Source organism: Gambusia affinis, linkage group LG12 (assembly GCF_019740435.1).
Source record: "Gambusia affinis linkage group LG12, SWU_Gaff_1.0, whole genome shotgun sequence".
Taxonomy (NCBI): Eukaryota; Metazoa; Chordata; class Actinopteri; order Cyprinodontiformes; family Poeciliidae; genus Gambusia; species Gambusia affinis.
In genome coordinates this window covers 22,705,096-22,728,296 of record NC_057879.1, presented here as the reverse complement: position 1 = coordinate 22,728,296, position 23,201 = coordinate 22,705,096, and the positions used below count along the sequence as shown (strand labels likewise).

The window sequence follows — 23,201 nt, the reverse complement described above, 5'->3', positions numbered from 1 at the left end:
TTCTGAAAGAACAATGTTCATTTTACTCAAACATAAACTTGTAAAAAGTAAAATCAGAGAAACTGATCATTTTAAACTGTCTTAATTCCCTCTTGTAATGTTTTTTTTCCTTTTTGCATTTCTCAAATCGATGTTTAAAGTTTCCAAGAGCGAGTGAGAATCATGCCAAGATGCTAAAGTGTCACAAGGAGGATTAATAGTAGCAGAATAGGGGGATTGTATTCTTTTTATTTAAAAAAATAAATTAATGAAGGGAACGGTGAGCGTTTCTTTATTAGGTTTACTTGATTGTTTTTGTAAAAATTCAAATTTGAAGCTTCCATATCAGAAAACAAGCTGTAGAGTTTTAATTTAGGACTCCAGTCAAAAGTCAAAATGTCTGCGGCTCCTACAAAATGTGCAGTAGTCATCTCAAACACCCGGACGTAAATCTGAGGGAAAAACCACAGCAGTTGAAAAAATTAAACCTTGTTGAGAAAAATCAAATACATTTGCTTCTTTTTAACCAAGTTGCTGGATTTGCTACCAGTAACATTTTTAACTTTTGCATCATATCTTATCTTTCTTGCGACATTCACCACTGCAGCTCCTCCAGAGTTACCACGAGTCTTTTAGTTTAGCTTTTCGTGACTCCATTGTTAATCACTAGTTTCAACAGGAAACAGGAATAAATTCACTGAAAAGCTTCATGGCGTCTCTGTCCTCTTCAGTTTGGGCGTGAAAGGCACAGAGGTGAACTGTTGTTCCCATCATTTGCACAGTGGAGTTCAGAACCGAGACATCATTACCGAGCAGCGAGAGACTGGAGACACAATCATTACTACTCCCCAAAAGGTGTTTATTTATAAACTTATTCACTTTGAGCTTCCATCTTTCTCAGAGCTATAAGCTCTGTAAAACAAACAGTGGAAATCTCTTTCCTGTGTTCCCATTTGACTTCATTTAATGAGCCTTGTGTGTGAAAAATGTTTTTAATTTACCTTAGAGTGAAAGCCGAGTGATGCTTCTGCTCGGCTTGAGGTCTTGGAAGAAAAGCACGTTATTTGTCTGGTTAGAGGTTCTTCACTGAACACTTTTTTTAACTTTAGTCCAGTTGTTTCCCATAGAACAGGGGAGTCAAACTCATTTTCGTTTTGGACCAAATCAAGATCATCAATGCTCTTAAATTTCCAGTTGTGCCAGAATGTATTGATAAAACCTGTTCACAAACTGTTGAAATATCAATGAATTTTTAAAATTGAATAATTTTGAACATCTTTTCAGTTCCTCCAGGATTTTGTGATTCTTTTTGTAATTTTTTGCTGTAAAAATCTAAGTGTTTGTGACACAAATTTAGAAATATTTGCACTTATTTATGACGATAAATGCGACTTTTTATTACTCGCTGTACAGCTCATGAACTATAATCTGACATTAATTAAGGCTGAGGCAGCTATTTAGCACAAGAAAGAAAGTTTATGATAATTTTTTAGAGAAAATTATCATAAACAAAAAAATTGATTTTGTGTGAATTTTTACAATAATTCTTAAGAAACTGTTTCTTAAGAATTAAAAATTTTCCAAGCAAAAATTTTGCATTTATTTGGAGAAAATAAGAAATGGTCCAAATAACTAAAAAGATAACTAAAAAACTCAGGTCTTTCAGATGAATTTCCAGTTAACATTATTATTAACTTGCAAAGAAAACAAGTTAATAATCATTTAGAAACAACCACACTGATGTTTTAACTCAGGAAGAGTTCAGAAATCAATATTTGGTGGAATGGTCAGTGCAGTGGGCTCTATATAAATTAATATTTATATTTATTGGTAGAGAAATCAATCAAACCAAAGTCATGAGTTTTGGAATCTGGTGTAGATTTGTTCTGACGTTTCTTTTTTTTGTGAAATAATAGCTCAGATTTTCAGTCTGTTGTGTCTCAGAGGGCCAGAGGTGTTTTTTAAATAAAATAAATATTAAATATATCTTCATATATTTCTGTTTTCAGTATATTTTGGCTGGCTGGGGGCCCTCGGGGAGTCCGTGGCCCCCTGCCCAGTCCGACCTGCAGACTCAGGCTTCAGACTTTCTTCTCAACCTCCAGCCAAGATGAAACTCCAACTTTATGTTGTCTGGATAAAAATGATCAAAGCTGACATGTCTTAACTTTGAACATCCACAAATCAAAAACTAATAGTCTGGGGCTCATGAGAAGATTATACATGTTGGTATTGATTTGCCCACCAGGTGCTTGAATAATTGAAGAGCTGCCTGTTGTTTCTCAGCCTTTCAGTGGTTTATTTTTTATTTTTTATCCTCTCCTGTCAAGTGTAAAAGCTCCAAAACTTGGGTGTTAAATTAAAAATCACGTTGAACTGGGCATCGGTTCAAGGAGATGATGGTGTTTCTGCTGACCTGCTATTACCGTTACATTCAAATTTACATTTGAGCTGAGGACCAGCTCTCAGTGGAAGCATTTGTTGGAATAATTTAACGACTCGGTTGAGCTGTAATGCATCAGCAAAAGGTGCAAAGGTCGCTGGAACAGCATTAATGAAACTCTGTAATTGCGAATTATTAATATTTGAATCGTGATGCGTATTATTCTGACCAATGTTTATTTTATTTTTATCTGCGTTTGCAGGATTCAGTCCGGCTCTTACCTGAGCACCGGCTGGTTCACACTCATCCTGGCCATGGACATGTGCAAAGAGATCCATATCTACGGCATGATAAATGACACCTACTGCAGGTAAGACAGCAGCGGCGGCGGCACGCCTCACTGCCTCCGCGCCACCTGCTGCTTCCTCTGACCACTTATGGAAAAACTCATCAGATTTTGTAAAACTGATAAATGAAATTCACATCTTTAACTGCTCACCGTCTCATTTCTGGAGAAACACAAACAAACAAACAAAATTATAGTCTAGTTCAAGTAAAACTACTATTTTCTCTCAACTTCCTTGTAAAATACTTAAAGTATTGAAGGTAAAAGTACTTTCTGAATGTATTCCTCATTGCAATGGTCTACAATATCATTATTTTCTTTAACACAAAATTTTAATTAACAATGATGCAAATAATGTGTTTTTATTGTGTCACAGTTTGCACTTGGACTTGTGGTTCTGTGCATCAGTCGAGTTAAAAACCAGTAGGAAAAATAAGAATGAGAAGTGGTTATACCTGTGAAAGTTTTTATTTAACGCAACACACAGCCAACATGTTTATTTAAATTTTTATACCTTTAAATTAATATATATTTGTAGCAACATACTGAGCGATATCACTGCTAATTGCTATTTATTGTTATATGTTTTCTTTATTATTATTAATTATTTATTCATCTACTTATTTTTTATTTTAATTTTTAAGCTAAGCTTGGACAAACAAATTTCCCCGTATCAATTAGGTCTTTTCTTATCTTATCTTATCTTATCTTATCTTTAGACACGCCTAACAAAAGAACTATAATTAAAAAAATACTTAATATTTTGCCTTGTAAGAGGGTCAATAGTGAACAGTATCCTAATTTTCTGACACCATTTTCAAAACCTTTTGAACCATTTAACTTAAATAAGTCATGGATTACTGTAAAACAAATAAAAAACTTAATGTAACGTGCAACACAGCACATTACACTGCAAAAACAAAAACAAATTATAGTGAAAATATCTTAGTAAACGTGACAAGAGTCAAAACTACCTCAACAGTAACTTTTTGGTTTATTTTAAGTAAATAATTTCTTAATATTGATGAGAACACACTTTCTCCATCAGCAGATTTATCCACTTTTAATGTGGAAAAAATGTTTTGCTATAAGTGAACTAGAACTTTTACATACATTTTAAGGAGTTATTTACTTAAAGCAAGCTGCTATGTCATGCTGAAAAGTTACTTTTGCGTCGGTTTTATCTAATTTCAAGTGTATTAAGATAATTAGAGCAAATGTTTTTGGTAAAACTTTGTGTTTTCACAGTGTAGCGAACTGTAGTGGAGTAGAAAGTACAGATACTTCATATAAAAGTACAGATACTTCATATAAAAGTACAGATACTTCATGTAAAAATACAGATACTTCATGTAAAAGTACAGATACTTCATGTAAAAGTACAGATACTTTATATAAAAGTACAGATACTTCATGTAAAAGTACAGATACTTCATGTAAAAGTACAGATACTTCATGTAAAAGTACAGATACTTTATATAAAAGTACAGATACTTCATGTAAAAGTACAGATACTTCATGTAAAAGTACAGATACTTTATATAAAAGTACAGATACTTCATGTAAAAGTACAGATACTTTATATAAAAGTACAGATACTTCATGTAAAAATACAGATACTTCATGTAAAAATACAGATACTTCATGTAAAAGCTGAAAGAATCCATGATTAAATCTAATTAAGTGAAGAACAAATACATTTAAAACATGGACCCCTTGCATGTTATTGTTTATATCCAGACATTTAGTGAATGCACTCAATGCTAGAGGTCAATATCAGGGTTTTAATTGAACATTTATGATAATTAGTGCGTCAGTAAGTGATATTTCTTTAACTTGAGATAAGATGTAGGATTGAATAAGTGCTCATGTCTTCCTACTCTTTTTTAAGTAGAAAAGTGGCTGTAAGCTAATTATTTTGTTCAATTATTTTGTATGCACATGTTTTCTCTGTCTTACTGATTGCTGGTTTTCTTGTTTATAAAAACTTGTTTGAAATAAATAAATACCTCGCTGCATCCCACCACTGTCCATTTCGAAGCTAAGCTGTTGGATTTAATGGTGAAATTTCCTTTCTGGCATCCATACTGTTTTTTTTTGTGTTGTTACTGGGTCTGGCTCCGCCTGCCTTGTGTCTCTGTCTCTCTGTGAACGCGCCTGTCGTCTTTTCCCTGAATCCTGGCTGAGTGATTACCGTCGGGCTGCGAGGCCGTAGGAGGGATGACAAACACGCCGCTCTGGGCTCGGCTGCTCTCTTTTTTACTCTCTCTCTCTAGACGCGTCGCATTCTCGATGAACTCATCACCCACCTGAACCTCCTCTTTCCCCTCCGAATCAAACACGTTCCCAAATGCATGCTGGAAATCCAGCTTTTCATCCTAAGTGCGTTCCCCGGTTCGCAGCGGGAGCTGAGATAAGAGCTGCAGAAACATGGCAGAGAGGCGCGCGTAATTCAACCGGCACAGAGGAGATTTGATGATTTAGCGAGGCAGTTACTGGATACTTCCCCCCCCTCTCTGCATGTGCATCGTTTATTCCCCTCCTCCTCATCGATGCCTGCAGATGTTGTGTTTCTCCAAGTTTCCGAACCGACGACTTCCATGTTTGCATGAAGCGGTTCAAGGTTTTCAGATTTAAAGCTGCAGAGATGGTGAAATCAGAGGCAGGATGGAGCGAAGTACCGGTACTTTGTATACTGAAGTATATTTTTAATGTACCTGTACTGAGACCTGTCGCAATAAGCAATAAATAATCAATTGATCACATGATAAATTAAAACAAGCTCAATTTCCATTTGCGTGATTTCTTGTTTCTCTCTTTTCTCAACAAAAGTCTTCAGTCTGGTGTTTTGCCCTTTTTTGAAGGACAGTTTTGTTTACAGAGACTTCATAATTCATTTTATTTGTTGTTTCTGTTGTTTTGTTAACTGTTTTTTTTAAATGTCTTCCAGTTCCAGTGTTAAATGTTCATTAGAATTTAAAGTTTATCGATCTTTGAGAATATGTTCTTCCTTTTTAATGTCATGGCTGAAAAACTCACAACATAAGCATTTCATATTTTGTCGAATAATAAAAAAATTTTTTTTTAAATATCTGAAATTATGCCAAACTGCTAAAGTTTGGCATAATTGCGCCTCGCTTTTTCACTCCATGTTTTTTTTTTCTAAGCAGTTATAAGGAAATCTTTAACTGCTGCTGCTCAAGTTACTCAACAGGTCGTTGCTAGGTAACCAAAGAGTGAGTTGCTAGGTAACCAAAGACCAAGTGAGTCAGTTGATTCCACCAGTTTTGGTTAGCTGGCCATGAGAGGTTCAGCAGTTAAAGTCTTTCCTCTACATTTCCCAGAATGCTGTGCGGTTCTGGATTGGAGTTCAGTGAAATTATTGGACATTATTTCAGCTGTATTATTGATACTGATCACATTTCTGTCACAATACATATTGTTATTGATTTATTGTCCAGCCGCCATGTTGACACAGGTTTTCAATGGCTTTTAATCAACAATGGTGGGCTCTAATAGCGAAGCTAATGTTTCGTTTAGCATGCTTTAGCGTTCGTGCTACCCCATTGTGTAGATGAGTGCGATCCCATCTGTTTATACTGATCTTGTGACTGTCCTCACTGTCCAGCACTCGTGTAGGATTTTGATATTTTCTCCAGCTCTGGTGAAACTGAATTTATTTGTTAAACCGGGGCGCCCCGCTGTGTGACACAGAGGAGAAGCGGCGGTGTGTTACAGGGAGCTGGCAGGAAGCCACAGTCGCTCTCTTGCTACTGTTACGACTGTTTCTCTTCTGTCTCGTTCTTCCTCCCAGTGCAGTTGTTACACAAGTCATCCGCTCATAAAGCTGTGAGGCGCCATTAAAAACAGACACCGGAGGACACACTGAAACTCAGCCGCTGCTTTGTGCTCCTGCTTATTTGTGGTTGAGTTCATATTCTTTTTAATGAACACTATAAACAGGAAATTTAGGACAAAGCACAATAACTTTCTTTACTCTGCAGTGAGACATTTGCTGCATGTTTTCAGATTTACTCTACTGGTTATTTTTATGTCTCATGCTGCACTAAATTCAAAGCCCTTCAACTAACACACTGCATCTCATCGATATGCCATTGTCTACATTAGTGTTGCTATTGTGTCTTACTTCACTCACGTACCTGTGACATATTTCATCCCAACAGGAGTTCCTGCAGTTAACCTAAAAACTCAACTGTATTGTATTCCTGTGGATAAATTGTACATAAAAACAATTAGCATCTGCAAATACACTCAGTGAATAAAACATTATGAATATAATTGTACTATTAAACGGGTTAAATGCGTAGAGCTGGACGATTAAATGACAGTAATATACCTGAGTGAAGTTGGACCCCCTGCCGTCTTCAAATTACACAAAATTGGTGTAAAGTGTTTGTGCTGTTGTCATTTTAAAGATAATAAGAATAATTATTACAAAACATGGTGTCAGTCAACTGTGCTACAAATGTTTTAGATGCAGAAACATAGTACAAAATTTACAACAATTTTATTTGATTTTAACATGAGGAGGGATAAAAATTGTAATGGCACAAATAGAAACAATTTGCTCCCACAGTTGATTTCACCATATTTCATTTGATTTAATAAATATGGACTGGCTGCTTAGAAAAACACAAAGTGCTCTACCAGTGAAAACAAATGTTAAAAATACAAATAATAAATAACAAACAGAGACGTCATTCTGTATAAATGAGTTTTCTACTGTTCTTAAAACAATCAGAAGCATCAAAACAAACAATCTGAATTATTGCATATCGCGATATCAGTATTGGCTAGTATTAAATTTATTGTGATCTGATTGTTTTTTTAAATTGTTGTTGCATTTTTTCTTTCCTGATGTCATGCAGCCCTACTAATCACTAATACAACACAATAAAGACATATTTAACGTTATTTTTTTTAAATTAATAAGTATTTGTTTAACAAATATTGATGACATTTTGTGAAGGTTAAATCCTGAATCTGCTTCTAAGTAAATAATTGAAACTTAAGTTGGGCGTGCTGTGGTGGCGTAGGATGTAGCGCAACCCTCATTTGGAGGCCTTGTGTCCTCGATGCAGCCGTCGCGGGTTCGATTCCCGGACCTGGCGACATTTGCTGCATGTCTTCCCCTTTTTTCTCTCCCCCCTTCCTGTCAGCCTCCTGTCATATAAGGGACACTAGAGCCCACAAAAGACCCCCTGGTGGGGAGAAAAAAACCCAAAAAACTTAAGTCATTTACACACATCCTGGACAGAAAATGAGAGAAAAAGAAAGTGAAAGTCCAGTAAAAAAAAATAAAAAAACGTGGAAAAACCTGAGGAAGTAGAGAACGCTAAATGATCAAAAGAATGAATAGCTGCTTGAAAATAATAAAATGTAGACTAAAACTTTTGCATAGTATCAGTATAGTTCATGTTAAAATAAAAACACAGATGGTTGAAACCCTGTTGCTGAGATTTAGCCGTGTTTTATTCTCTGAAGAGCTTTTGTGTGAGACTAATTGGGATTGAACAGCATTTGTAAGATTCTGGCAGATAAACCCTTCGCTCACAAATGCAGCTGCAGTTCATCCCGGTTGCTGCAGGTCGTGACGTGTTACACACAACCAACTGGGAGCGGTTGTTGCAGGAAAGTGTTTGGAAACAGATAAGTGCTCAGAGAGAGCACTTGGCTGCTGATTGAATGTATCGGTTTATCCCAGCTGAAGACGGTAACGGGTCACTCAGAAGCATCGAAGCTGGCCGGCGCCCAAAGTGAGGCTCCGCTGCGGCAAAGTCCTGGCATTCACTCTGAAATCAGGTGTAATTTTAATTGGTAGTTTCATTATGGAGCTAAATTTCATCCTGCTAAAGTTCAGCTCTGCAACATTTCAAGCCATCTGCCATCAATTACTGTGTCTTTATTAAGTCCACAACCCTTTAAATGTAAAATTAACTCATTTTTAATTTTATTTCTAATTTTTTTTTTTTATAAAGACCATTCATGTTGCACTGGCCCAGTTAAAGTCCTTTTTAAATCCCATTGACCATTTTTGGGCCTGAAAACTGATCTTCATTGATGCTCTTCATCCAGTCTGACTCAACTTGAGCTCTTTTACAGACACATTCTGTAAAAATGGCAGCATATAGATGTTAAACTCTACTTAATTTGGATCTATCGATGAATTAAAGGTTGAAACTGTTAATTTTGATTAATTAATTACATCAATATTTTAAAGCAGTTAAGCACATTTTTGTTTTTTCCATACAAAAGTCTAGAGTAGGAACCTTCACGTTGTGTTTCTGGTACGTCTGTAAATGTGACGCACAAGCACTGTCTGAAAAAACAGCAGTACATGACAAAACTGCATCTTTTGGTCCATTAGAGTTTATTTTTTTCTTTTAAAAAAAACTATGTAAAGGAACTGTAGAAAAACTATAAATGTGTTACAGTTGTGCTAATAAGAGTTAGCCTCTCAGTGAAGCTATTCTAGCCTGACGTAGCATCTGAATGCTAAACACGTTGCGGCAGCTAACAGTCGCCCCCAACGTTAATGTTAGAATTGGAGCATTTAACTACAGAACCTGTATCTGCATTTTAATCACATCTCACCACTAAATAGAAAAAAATTAAATGTGAAAAGTTTTAGTTGTGTGAATGTTTTCTTAACCGTCCAACTATTTGGTGTCCAGACCTGATAACTGGATTAACTCTTCCTTCAAAATAAAAGGTTTTGCCACCTAATTCATGTGTAACGAGCTTCTCTTCCTCTTCAGTAGAGAAAGATTTTGTGCGATAACTTTTCTCTCCTCCTCCCGTTAGGACTGAGGGCTACAGGCAGGTTCCCTACCACTACTACGAGGCAGGCAGCCGGGACGAGTGTGCAGAGTACCATCTGCACGAGAACGCCCCCTACGGCGGACACCGCTTCATCACAGAGAAGTCAGTTTTCGCCAAATGGGCCAAAACCCACTCCATCAAGTTCTTCAACCCTCCGTGGCAGCTGTCGTGACCCCGGCCGACCCTGGCACGACAAAATTCACGCTAAAGCAAACACACACATCAGTTTTCAGATTTCTCCCCATATCTGTTGTTTCGTTCCCATTTGGTTCTTCAGAATTAAGTGAAATCTGAAGACTAAATGTGGACGTGCATCTTTCATACCTTCGGCTTCTTGGATTGTACGTTTCAGCAGACGAATGTGGAACGCTCCCTGCTCTGCACTGACAGAACCAAACATTTGAACCAGCAAAGAACGCCGCCTTGAGAGGAAAAGACGTTGTCTGGTGTTAACTCGCTTTGGATTTGGGGGGAAGAACTCCAACCGGACGGTTTGTGTCGGCTTGGACGTCTCATCAGCTTCTCTGCTGTTTCCCCTTGGAGTTCGCCTCCAGTAACAAGCTTCGTTCAGGCTTTCATCTACTGAGGGAAGATGCTCTGTCAGTTTCGATTTGCATCGATCCGTTAAAAAGATCTTCAGCAAACAAGATTGTTTCACAAAGCGATCAAAAACCAGGTTGTAGGTAAAGATGTAAATCGGCTTTGTTGTGTTTCAACCTGAAGATGTTGCCTCCTTTTTCTTGCTATGATCCAGTGAAGCTAAATTTCATTGTGGTTTTGGTTTTAGCCTCTGGAGGGTTTGCTGATTTACTGTGCCAATGACAATGTAAGCAGCACAGCACAGAGAGCGAGGAGCAATTAGAGTCCATCTCTCTGGTAGCAGTTTGTGCCCCTACAGAGGAGGAGATTTATGTGTGCAGTGAAACCATTTGAAGTTAATTGGATCCCATTATCATTTTGTGCCTGCAATATACTTTGCAGTTCATTGTATAGACAAAGAAGAAGATGCATTTGCTCTCTTTCTCTCATCTTCTCATCCAGCTTTGTGCCTCTTTGTGTAACACATCGCCATGTGGACTTTATCCCGTTTGTCTCTGGGTGCAGCTCGCTCGTCTCTCGCTCAGTAACTTCTCATCGCATCTGTTACAGGACAGTGAAGAATAACCAGTGGGTCTCTGCTGGGGCCTGTGGGACCAGCAATGACAACTGAAAAGAGTCAGACTTCTAATTTAGGCAACTCAGAGGACAGTGAGATACTTCTGCTCCAGCGTAAGCGAACAGGATTGTCGTGGTTTGCAGGTCGGCTGTAGTCACATGTGAAAACTGGGCTAAAGGTTTGGAACAAAATGTGCGTTGTTAGCCTTTAGAGCTGCTGGACAAAATTACTATAATAATGTATAATGCTTAGCTAAGAAGGACCAAAAGTGACACAATTCAGTACACAAGTATGCTGCTTTTTATGGCTTTTTTTTAAACCATAATCATCAAAAGTGCAAGAACTACAGGCTGAAATACTGTAAGGGTGTTTTCACACCTGATAGTCCGGTAGATTCGGTCAAATTGGAGACCAAAATTGCAACAGATTTTTTACATTTTCAGCTGCTGCAGTTCGCTTTCACACTTCAACTTCAAAATAATTGAAAAACATGTTCCCCTCCTGACCTGTGGGGGCGCTACACCAATAACCACTGAAGTAAAAGACTCAAAAACGAAGAAGACAGTGAGTGCAACTTCCTTTGTCACAAAATGTAAACAAAAGTGGAGTGACGTCAGATTTTAGTGGTTGTAGTATTTTTCTTTTTTCATTTCTCTCGTTATCGTTAAACTCTTGCGTTTATTTTGGATGGATTTACCCAGAATGCCCTGCGCTGTAGTCCACTTCCTGCTTTTAGAGCGGACCAGAGTTTTCAGAGTTTGATTACGTATTCACCTTTTCCCAAACAAATCCGACTCTCTAAATCAGGGGAGTCAAACTCATTTTCGTTCTTAAATGGCCGGTTGTGCCAGAATGTATTAATAAAACCTGTTCACAAACTATTAAAACATCAACAATTTCCTAAAATTAAATATTATTGAACACCTTTCAGTCCCTCCAGGATTTTGTGATTTTTTTTTTTGTAATAAAAATCAAACTGTTTGTGATAATTTGGAAATATTCGCGCTTCATTATAACTCGCTGTATAGATCATGGACTATAATCCGACATCAGTTAAGGCTGAGGCAGCTGTTTAGTACAAGTAAGAAAGTTTTTGACAATTTTTGAGAAAATCTGCAATAAACTCCCAATTATTAGCACAGAAAAAGTGCGTAAATTTGTTGATTTTGCGTGAATTTCCATAATAATTCTCAACAAACTGGAGGGACTGATATATTTTGGTAGTAAACAGATGTAAACTGCATTGAGTTGATTGATAACAATATTTAATCAGACTTAGTGTTCAGTCTAGCATCTAGAGGGCCACATAAAAAGCTATGGTGGGCCAGATTTGGCCCTCAGGCCTTAAGTTTGACACAAATCGACTAAAGGTTCAATAAAGTGAACTAAGCAGGACTGGTATGAATGAACCCTATGTATGATGAGTTTCACTTTCTGAAAGAAGTGAAAAAAATATTGAACTCCTTCACAACATAAATGTTTTTCCAGCTGTTTTTGTATAAGTAATAAATACGGGATGATGCCGATCTCCACTTAGACGTCACAAAGCAGCGCAATGTTTACAGAAGTAATAATGGACGCCGCCGTCTTTGGATCGACTAATTGTTAAGCGATCAGAGCCGACAGTATTGTCACAAGATCAGAACAAGAAGAAGGAAGTGTGGGCTCTGTTTGGTTCAGCCACTGTTTACATCTGGATTTACCGCGTTTGGTTTCTTCTGGTGCTGATTGTGACGCAAGTCTTTTGTTAATAACGTAAGAGTTGGATCAAATGTGACTGTAGACACATATCCATACGTATCTGATTTAGTGCCACATATTAAGGGCTCACAAATTGGATTTTTGGACCGTTCAAACTGCGGTGAAAAAATCTGATTGCATTTGGCTTCTGTGTGAACGTAACTCTAAATGTAGGAAAAAAACAAGCAGCTAAACATTAGACCACACTAATAAAGTTTTGGTCAAGGTATGAAATATCTGCTTTTCCAAGAACAAGTGATATAGATTATTAAAAAAGAAAAAAGGCATGTCATGGATTTTCTTCCTCAGTCGTGGATAAAAACATTAAGATGGAGCTGAAAGCCTGTTGGAAAACAAACCATCGTTAATGTGCCTCAAGTTAAAGGGACCCCTGTGGAGTTTCCCAGCAAACAAACAGCAGCTTCAGTCACATTCAGTCAAAATGCGTTCTGTTCAGCCGATGCGGTAATTAAACTCCTTTGAGACCTTCTTTCAGCTGCCTTTAAACCACAGAAATAACAGCCTGCAGAGCCACAATAAAAAACACAAACTCAGTCTCGCACAATCCAGGAGATGATCTTTATCACTGCTTATAAAGTCATTGTTGGAGTTTCATCTGGTTTGTTTTTAAAACAGAAGTGGGTATTAATTAGGATTTTCATCCTGCAGATAGAAACTCAAAACAATCTCTGCAAATATTTCAGAATTTGTCAGCTTGAGGAGGTAATCTAAAAATATTTGAGTTGTGTTCTTAATCATTAACACATGAATAAAACGGTAACGACATAATAATGCAAGAAAGCATAATCAAATATCAATGAACTTTAAATTCTAATGAACATTTAACACCAGAAGACATTTTAAATATTCAGAGTAAATAAACAAAGTAACAAAAACAACAATTTAAATGAATTATGAAGTGTCTGTAATCCAAATTGTCCTTCAAAATGTTCTGCAAAATTCACTTTTTGCTAGTTTTATGTCCATGTTGCTCTTAACTGTCCTGGTGGTTTAAAACCCCCCAAAAAAACACACCAGTTTTTTGGCAATATGTTTATTTTTTGGTGTTTCAAAATCCTCCCCATTATTAAGGCACATTCTAGAGGCACTGCGTTACCTAGCTCAGCACCAGTACATTTGGTCAGCTGGTTTTACCACAGTATGTACTGTACAATGGCAGCTGGAAAAGATAAGTGCTTCGTTGTTGACTTACCATCCATAAACCACTTGCTGCATTCTTGTTGACTGTGCTCTACTTCTGCTTTTCAAATATGTGGTTGTATAATTTTGCCATGTGAGCGTAAACGTTGCTGAGGGCGTGGCCAGCAGCAGATTATTTGGATCTAGAGTGGCACCAGTGTACGCTTTTGGTCTAAACGCTCTAAACCTTCCCTTATAATCCATGAAGTTGTATTAAAATCATAACCGTGGTTATTCTGTAGAAAAATCATGACATTTTTCACCACATCGGCCACGCCTAGTCCATTCCTTCCCTAAGTTTTGTCTGCAGGAAAGCCCTACGTAGTTTAATAGCACAGCAAACATTCAGACTGTGTACACCTCAGTGAAACAGATACTATTGATTATATCTTTTAGCTGCTTCAGAATATCAATCAGTCTGTAGCTGTTATACTTCACTATAGAGATATTGTATCTTAAAAACCTCTAACTAAAATCCGGCCTTTTAGTAACATCCTGAGCAGTCCTTGAGAGACATCACAGCTGCTCCACTGATTCATCCTTTCAGTAATTGTGCTTATTTCTCCAGGAAGTGCACCGAATGATGAGCTCCATAAAACTGCTGTATGCATTAATCAGTTTGTGGGTTTAGGCTCCTTCTTAGTCTGCAGAGATAAGCTTTAACTCACAAAGCTAAAGTAATTGTCTTAATTTGGCAAATAAATTCCAGTGTTTATCAGAAACTAAATGCATAGAGATTAACTTCCTGCCTACTGGCAGTCGATAAACAAATGAAGGCTAACGCGACTAAAAGCTCAGGAGGAGCTTTATTCTAGCTCAGTTTTCGCTGGAATGGTGATCATAGTTTTACCTGCAAATCGTGGCATATTTTTAGTTGCAACAGGTGCGTGGCATTGCTGCATCACCTTGCTGCTTGTTGGAAATCAGCAAAATGTAAAACTGTCCTGTTTTAATTTTTTGGGGGTTGGTCCGGGTCAGCGTTCCCAGTGCCGCCCCGCCGAGCTTCACTAGCAGCTGGGAGTCGAGGTTCCTGCTGAGCGATACAGCCTGAACGAGTTGAGGACTTGGTTCTAATTTTTTTTAGCATCACTAATTTTGGTTTAGTTTTCAGTGCAAATATCTTACTAGAATAAACTAGCAAATATCTAATAAGACAGAAATAAATTACAAGTAACTTTTAAGCAAGATATAAGTTTGTTTTAAGAAAATAATTAATTCATATTGATCAGATTATTTCATGTGTAACATGGGAAACAATGTCTTGTAAATGAAATAATCTGCCAGTGGAAGTAGAACGTTTTCATCAGTATTAAGGAATTATTTACTTAAAACAAGCTCATATATCATGCTTAAAAGTTATTAGTAAGTTAGTTTTGTCTTATTTTAAATGTCCCAAGATGTTTTCTCTAGAGATTAGACCAAAGGTACTTGGTAGGACTTTGTGTTTTTGCAGTGCAGCCCTCACGGTCGTGCAGGTTTCCAGATTAACAACCATTTTTCTGGATTTTCCCTCTCAGCCTGGGATTGTACAGTCATCTGGCAGCTCTTCGTCACTCTTACCACTGCAGCACACACTGTAACCGCGTTTCACTCAGTGGGGAAAGTTCTGCTGTTTTATCATCATCTAATGTGATTTTAACGGGACGTTTATTACATCAGTTCAAGATTTGCTCCAAGACTTTTGTTGTGTTTTTTTTCTTTTAATAACAGTTGCCTTTATTGTATTTTGTGTGCAGTTTTTTTGTAGCTTATTTTCTGATCAGCAACATACAAAAACCATGAAAGAATATGTTTTATTAAACTATCAGTCAATTACAGTCATATCATAAATTCAAATGGGACTGAATTTGGAGATTGAGAAGATTTTATTATTACAATGATCTTAAAGTTTTGTCTTGACAAAGGAAATTAGAGGAAAATTGTAGCAACATGGCTTGATAATAAAATAAAAAATTTAATTGAACAGCAAACAGTGAAATTTAACATTCACTTATTAACACCATATATCTTGCTTTGTGCAAACTGCAAAGCACAAAAAGGTCAGCCTGACATTTTCTGTTGGTTTTTGTGGTATTTCAACATAAAAGATGTTTCAACACTGTAAAAATTACTCTTCTGAAAACAAGTTGAAAAATATTCAAAACAATGTTTTGCTCATGTTAAAGTTACTTGTACGGTAAGTTAGTTTTGTCTTTCTTCAGGTGTACTAAGATATTTTCATTTGAAACTAGACAAAAAATACTTACAGCTTTTGTGAAACTTGTAAGATTTAAAAAAGTTTTATATACAGGTGTCTGCAAAGTTCTTGATGCCTCAGTTCTTTCTACTTTGTTTCATCTCCATGTAATCCTTCAGATCAGAGTCTTGTTGTGCATCTACAGCGGGCGAGACAAACTCATTTTTGTTTCGGTCCAAATCCAGATCATGAATGCTCTCAAAGGGCCGGTTGTGCCAGAATGTATTGATAAAACTTGTTCACAAACTGTCAAAATGTCAGTAGATTCTTAAAATTAAATAATATTATTGAACATCTTTTTAGTCCCCTCTGGATTTTGTGATTTTCTGCAATAAAAATCAAAGTGTTTGTGGCACTAATTTGGACATATTTGCCCTTATTTATGACGGTAAATGTGACTTTTTATTACTCGCTGTTTAGATCATGGACTATAATCTGACATCAATTAAGGCTGAGGCAGCTGTTTAGTACAAGTTTAGTAAAATATCTTTTTATGTAGATATAAAATATCTACATAAAAAGCTACGGCGGGCCGTATTTGGCTCACGGGCCTTGAGTTTGACACATGTGGTCTACATGATTTCTGAAGTGTTTCTGTGAACTCTGGCTGCTTTTCACTTCAGGTGTTTGTGAATCCACCTAACTCTAACCTTTTATTCATAAAACAGATCCTAAACTCAAAGGAAGAATCAGGGCTTTGTTAACAACTAACCAGAGAACCGAATAGATATTTACATTTAACTGCCAGTATGCTGCCTCACAGACACGTTTATTAAGTAAATAATGATTCAGTGTTATCTTTCTGCCCACACAATGGGCAATCAAGCTAACTCAGACTGCCACTGTCACAGTTTGTAGGACTTTGAGTTAAATTTGTCTGATTTCTGTATTGTGGTTGTTTGTAATGCTCTGAATTTAACCGTGGTGTTATTTAGCTCTTTGTGCTTATTTATGTTACCATTCATCTTTGTGTTTCCTCATTACATCAGTCTAGCCTGCTCCTTTTTGCAGTAATCACCTTCCTCTATGTTTGCGTTCAGTTATTGTCAGATCTACTTCTTCCTCATCAGTTTTCTTTGTTTTATTCACCTTTTGTGCTTCTTGCTGCAATTTTCAAGTCACAAAACAAAATTTCTTAACCTCATGTTACACCATGCAGACTCTCTGTCTGCAATGATGAAGGGTATCTCACTTTGACATGTTGAAGTAGGGGAGTTTAAACTATTTTAAATGAAATAATACTAATTTAGCAATTATCTATCAAATATAAAACCACTTAGAACTTGAGTGGGCCTATATCATATAATTTATCGTGATAAATTTCTTATGGTAAGAATTCTGATTTATTGTCGAAATATGTTCAAATTAATAATGTTTTAAAAATATTTTTATTTTTGCTATTTTTGCACCATTTCTTCAATCAGAGCATCAGTAAATATCAATATCTTTGAAAATATGATTAAATACAGTTATGGTGTGACACAGATCACTAGTGACCTAAAGAAGCGTATTGCACATGGATTTGATTTTTCAGAGCAGTACTTTTGTTTTGGGAGCTATAATTGCTCTATTATGCTGTTACAGCCATACAGTAATAAATAGTTATTAAATAGCCACTTTTCTCATTTTCACAGCATACCACAAAATATTGGGATACAACTTTAAGTCCATATCTCCTACACTTCTATGTTCGTCTCAGACCCAGTAGAACCAGACACATTCAGGTTAACTGTATTTATTCTAACAAAAGAGGAAATCAAATTGGTTGTTAACATCAGTTCTATACATTAAATAAAATACAACAAATAACCCTAAACAAACTACAAAGCAATAACTCCCAGTGAGCAGTTAATGACATTTAGCAGCAGTTAACAGCAGTTAGTAGTTGTAAAATTAAACATAGCTAACAAAACAGTTAAAAACATAAAAACAGAAAAATTACTCATGAAACACTGAGTATTGTTAAATTTGTATAAAATATATGTTACAATAAAATATTTGTAAACAAAACACAGAGCTGATTCTAATACCTAACCACAGTTACCACCGGCAACAGAAAAAAAAGGGGGAGGAGCTGTCAGTTACTGGTTGCTATGGTAACCACCAACCGCCAAGAGCAGCGCAACAGAACTGAAAACACCAATAAATGTCTGAAGAAACAACTTGATGACTAAACAAAGTAAATTCAAAGGTCAAATAAACACATTTTGACAAACCTAACATCTATAGTGTTGTTAAAATAAACGCTTGTTACACATAGACTGATTATAGAGCCTCAAACTTTCAGTCCAAGATGGTCAGATGCTGATTAAACCTGAAATAAACAAAGAAGTAGCCGAGCATACAGCCTACATCTTACATCCTAACACAAACTTATATTGACATGTGATATAAAATCCATGGTTTTTCTATGTAATCACATAATAAAGCATATTTTTACATGTAACAACAGCTTTAAACTGAGGATATGGCTTTCAGATACTGTGACAGATGTTTATTTTTAGGCCCAACACTTTTTTACTATTCTATTTGTTCACATTTTGGTTTTATAAGCATGTAAGGAACAATAATTGATAGTCTGAAATGAGCATCAGAGTGTAAATGAGTGGTGAAACATTCATGTTTGTACAAATACTTTCAGAACAAATGTTGATCTGGACAAATTCATTCAAATATTTTACTTCATCAAAAAGAAACAATGAAATGAAGGATGGTTTTATAATTTGTCAGATATATAAAAGGTAAACATAATTGCTTACAGCTTCAGATATAATTTAAATTTCTTGTAAATTTAGATTCGGATGCAATCAGGTCTCATGTAAGAGCAAATACTTTGTTTCCAGTCATCTTCATTCAGTGTATTTTGCCTTATTTGAGCTCTGATTCTGGTGTGATTCTGCACATCTAGATGGAGAATAACACTAACTGCTCTATATTTTATATATTTTAACACTCCATATATTTTATTTTATATATTTTTTGAGAATTCAACCCATCCCATATTAAATATACTGAAACCCAGGTGTTAACCTCCTTGTAATCAGGATTTTCTACTACTTAGTTTTGAACCTAACTCATCCAAAGGATTGTTTTTCTCCTTCATTTTTTCAATTTCAATTTTGCCTGTTTTTATTTTAATTTTGCCTCGACTTGTTCAGATCCGTCCCTCCTCTAGCCTGAAACTGATAGGGGTCTTTTTTCTACTTTTCTTTCTCTTTGCTGTCTAAATGTAAATCAGAAAAAAAAGAGAGAAGAAGAAACAAGTGTTCAAGCAAACTGAAGGTCATTTTATAATAAAAATAATTGAAAAGCTGCTGGCCTCTAATTAAACGAGCTGCACATAGACGGGAATCGTTCCTCGTGTTTTGGGAGGTGATTACTGGCTCCTCTCGGATTCAGGAGCAGCTCCTTAAAGAACTTCTAATTGTCTGATTTCAATTCTTTCTGAAGCGTTTTATTCCTTCATAAATTCAGCTGCCAATTTCTCAAAGTGCTTTCTCGCAGCGGTACTTCTGCCACCTCCTTTCTTGTGCTTTTTATTTTACATTGTAGCGCTCCTTTCCTTTAAATCATTCAGGTCAAGTGTCCTTTTAAAATTGTATCACAGGGAGTGTTTGAGCTGCACAGAATGTGTGTTTTTTTTGTTTTTTTTAACACATCCAACACACTCCTGATGTCTGGAGGGGAAAACGCTGCATGTTGTTGAAACGTGCGTTTTGTTAAGACGTGATTATATGTTGTTAGTCTGTCATTTGCTGTCTGCTTTTCAGCTATAATTAGATTTTCTGATGTAAATTCTGTCCTCTGTGTGTTTTATTCTCTTTTCGGGGATTAAAGAAATCCATCAAACAATCTTTGTGTGATTAAATTCCTCTCAAGACAAAAGTGAGTGTGCAGAATGAGAATACACCCGACTCGGTGACGTTCCATGAATGTGGGACTCAGGCGGAGCTGTCACGTCAGATCAGGCGTCTCGTTAGATTTTTAAAAACGAGCCAAGACGGTGCTGAGTCCAGACTTTTCCCGACAGCTGAGGTTTGGATGTAATCTGTGCACAGGAGCGTGAATAAATATTGATGCACTCGTTTGTGTTCTTTCCGCCACAGCAATCCATAAAATATGAAGAGGAGAAATTAAAAGACTAACTGATACAATCCCTCTAATTTATGACGGCAGAAATGTTTTGCAAGTAAATGAGGATGGAGGATGGTTGTGAAGACATAAACACTTCACTGCAAACATTAAATACTGACCAAGTGTTTCTGGTCTAGTTTCAAGTGCAAATATCTTTGAAATAATTCAAACTAACTTACAAGTAACTTTTAGAAGTTTGTTTTCAGTCAATAAGTCCTTAATATTGATGAGAAAGTACCTGCTTCACTGGATTTTTTCACATATTACAAGTGAAATAATCAGCAAATGGAACCAGAACTTTTCAAATTAATATTAAGGAATTATTCATTTAAGATAAGCTCCTACATCTTGCTGAAAAGTTACTTGTAAGTTAGTTTTCTCTTATTTTAAGACATTTGTACTCGAAACCGGACAAAAGATTTGTTTTTGCAGTGTTCTTATGCAATTCCTACACACTGCTTGAATTTAGTTCATGTTTTGTCACATTGACAATCACAAACTTCCATTTATTTTAAAGAAATTCATAATTGTAAGATAAAAATCACAACAAAGAATAATTGCAAATACAATTGACCAGCTGATTTTAGTTTCTAGCATTCAGAAAATCTAAATTTTGTCCATTGTTCTTTCTATTTTTGCCACAGAACCTCAAGTGAACTTTGACTGGGCCGTTCTAACCCATGTGCTCTGATATGATCCATCAAACTGTTGCTCTGCCTCGATGTTTACAGGTGAGCCTCCGAGGCACTCAAGAGTTTTTTGGCTCCTCTATCTTATCCTGTGACTTTAAAATATTTAATCCACCATTGTTCAAAATTACCAGGAGAAGAAAAAAGGCAAGAGGCTCCAATGCGCTTTGTGCCTCCATCAGTTGTCACCGTTGTTTGTTCAATAGAAACTGAACCCAAAATGTTCAGCAAAGACATCTGAGCCTCTGTTTCTAGAAGCTTTCACTACGTAATGCTTTGGTGCGACTTTCTCTGTTTCATCTGCCATTGTACAGAGACCAGCAAAGGAAAACAACGGCTGATCTTGATGGGCGTCCAGAGCAAAATGTCAAGCGTCTCACTTCAAAGTGCAAACGCGTCCAACTTGATGTGTTTTTGATGTGCAAACCGCGTTCAGTGTGAACGCAGCATAAAGCGTTCAACAGTGAAGGTTGTTGGTTGTACTGCATTTAATTTAGGACAATCCGTATAAAGGGACCTGGAACACATTTGCACACCACACCTTTCAGGTTTCTATTGCCGTTCACCCTAAAATATTACCCTACTTTATGTTTTATGCTTAAGTGCATCATAAACCCAATAAAATACACCAAATCTAATATCATTCCTGTAAAGTTGCTTTGTGATTTAATGTTCATAGTTAAACTAGTTTGTTATCAAAGTTTGGTTCTAATGAAGTGAAAGTCTGTCTACATTTTTCTCAGCTGCATTTTGTCACTGAGAAAATGACAAAATGTGATCATAAGGCATCATAAAACGATGCCTTATGATCACGGAGTAAAGAATCTGCATAGTTGATTTGTTGCAATGATTAGAGTCTCATTTTGCATCAATCATTTAAGACATAATAATTCCTGCTGTACTTCTCCAGTGACAACCAGTTTGCTGAATTAGATCAAGGTGGAGATTTTTCTCTGACTGGGAAATTAAAACAAAAAGGGAATTAAGTCTCTCTTTGTTATATGTGGCTCGTTTTTTAGACTGATCTCTGCATGCAGAGCCTCAGAGGATTCCAGGTGTTTTGTTGGGTTCTTTTTATCAAAATGATGCACAGCACAGGTAAAGTAAACATCTCTGACGCTGCGGCTCCGCTTCTGACCTCAGCTTAATTTATAAACAGTGTGAGCTGCTGCCTGCCGGAGCTGAGCATCGGCAGCAGAGTCTCCTGTCCTCTAAAGTGTCATCCAGCCACACTAACCAACAGAAACAGCTTTACAGAAACACCTCCAGCCGTTCCTGCGTAACGACAACCGAGAAGCACAGGAGCAGAGTCTGACGGAGATCCAGATGCTAAAATTCATTCAAAACATACTACACCATACGGCGGCATACCAAGCCACACTAAACAGTACTGTACCATGTTACACCTTACACATTATGATATTTACCATAGCAGATCATACACCACATCACAGTACCACAAACTGTCATCATAAAACTTTAAAAACTTATATCTCACCTCTACTTAAAGGAAACCAAAGTCTGAGCCTCAAACTTTTAGTCCAAGATGGTCAGATGATGATTAAACCTGAAATAAACAAAGAAGTAGCCGAGCATACAGCCTACATCTTACATCCTAACACAAACTAACATTGACATGTGATATAAAATCCATGGTTTTTCTATTTAATCACATAATAAAGCATATTTTTACATGTAACAACAGCTTTAAACTGAGGATATGGCTTTCAGATATTCTGACAGATGTTTATTTTTAGGCCCAACACTTTTTTACTATTCTATTTGTTCACATTTCGTTTTTATAAGCATGTAAGGAACAATAATTGATAGTCTGAAATGAGCATCAGAGTGTAAATGAGTGGTGAAACATTCATGTTTGTACAAATACTTTCAGAACAAATGTTGATCTGGACAAATTCATTCAAATATTTTACTTCATCAAAAAGAAACAATGAAATGAAGGATGGTTTTATAATTTGTCAGATATATAAAAGATAAACATAATTGCTTACAGCTTCAGATATAATTTAAATTTCTTGTAAATTTAGATTCGGATGCAATCAGGTCTCATGCAAGAGCAAATACTTTGTTTCCAGTCATCTTCATTCAGTGTATTTTGCTTTATTTGAGCTCTGATTCTGCTGTGATTCTGCACATCTAGATGGAGAATAACACTAACTGCTCTATATTTTATATATTTTAACACTCCATCCATCCCCAGCGGTGTCCTAACCAATTAAAAATACATCCTACCGGGGCGTGCTCCAGTGGCGTAGAGGTTAGCGCCCCACGTTTGGAGGCCTTGAGTCCTCGGATTATTCCAGACGGTTGGGATCTCAACCCAACAGAGCACATGTGGGTTGTGATGTATTTGTGGAGATAGCGATCATAGATGTGTTGTGTTATCATGTCACTATATAGTCTCAAAGGTATTTTTCTGACCCCTTGTTGAATCTTTCCCACAAAGAATTATGGCAGCTCAGGAGGGAAGAAAC

General features: G+C 36.5%; 1 protein-coding gene and 1 long non-coding RNA gene across 3 annotated transcripts in view; one reads left to right on the top strand and one right to left on the bottom strand.

Annotated features, from left to right (window-relative positions):
• st6galnac3 (ST6 (alpha-N-acetyl-neuraminyl-2,3-beta-galactosyl-1,3)-N-acetylgalactosaminide alpha-2,6-sialyltransferase 3) overlaps window positions 1-16,935 on the top strand; it is a 94,151-nt gene extending 77,216 nt beyond the window's left edge. For both annotated transcript variants that reach the window (XM_044133673.1, XM_044133675.1), the window contains 2 exons: window positions 2,625-2,732; window positions 9,534-16,935. In XM_044133673.1, the coding sequence (XP_043989608.1) occupies window positions 2,625-2,732; window positions 9,534-9,723 (298 nt within the window). In that variant the 3' untranslated portion in view covers window positions 9,724-16,935. The remainder of the gene's footprint in view (window positions 1-2,624; window positions 2,733-9,533) is intronic.
• A 152-nt stretch (window positions 16,936-17,087) lies between these two features.
• On the bottom strand, window positions 17,088-22,913 carry LOC122840895. The gene is made up of 2 exons (XR_006372311.1): window positions 22,274-22,913; window positions 17,088-18,197 (listed from the first exon to the last, which is right to left on the bottom strand). It is a non-coding gene; the product is annotated as an uncharacterized LOC122840895 (long non-coding RNA).
• Window positions 22,914-23,201: the final 288 nt, after the last annotated feature.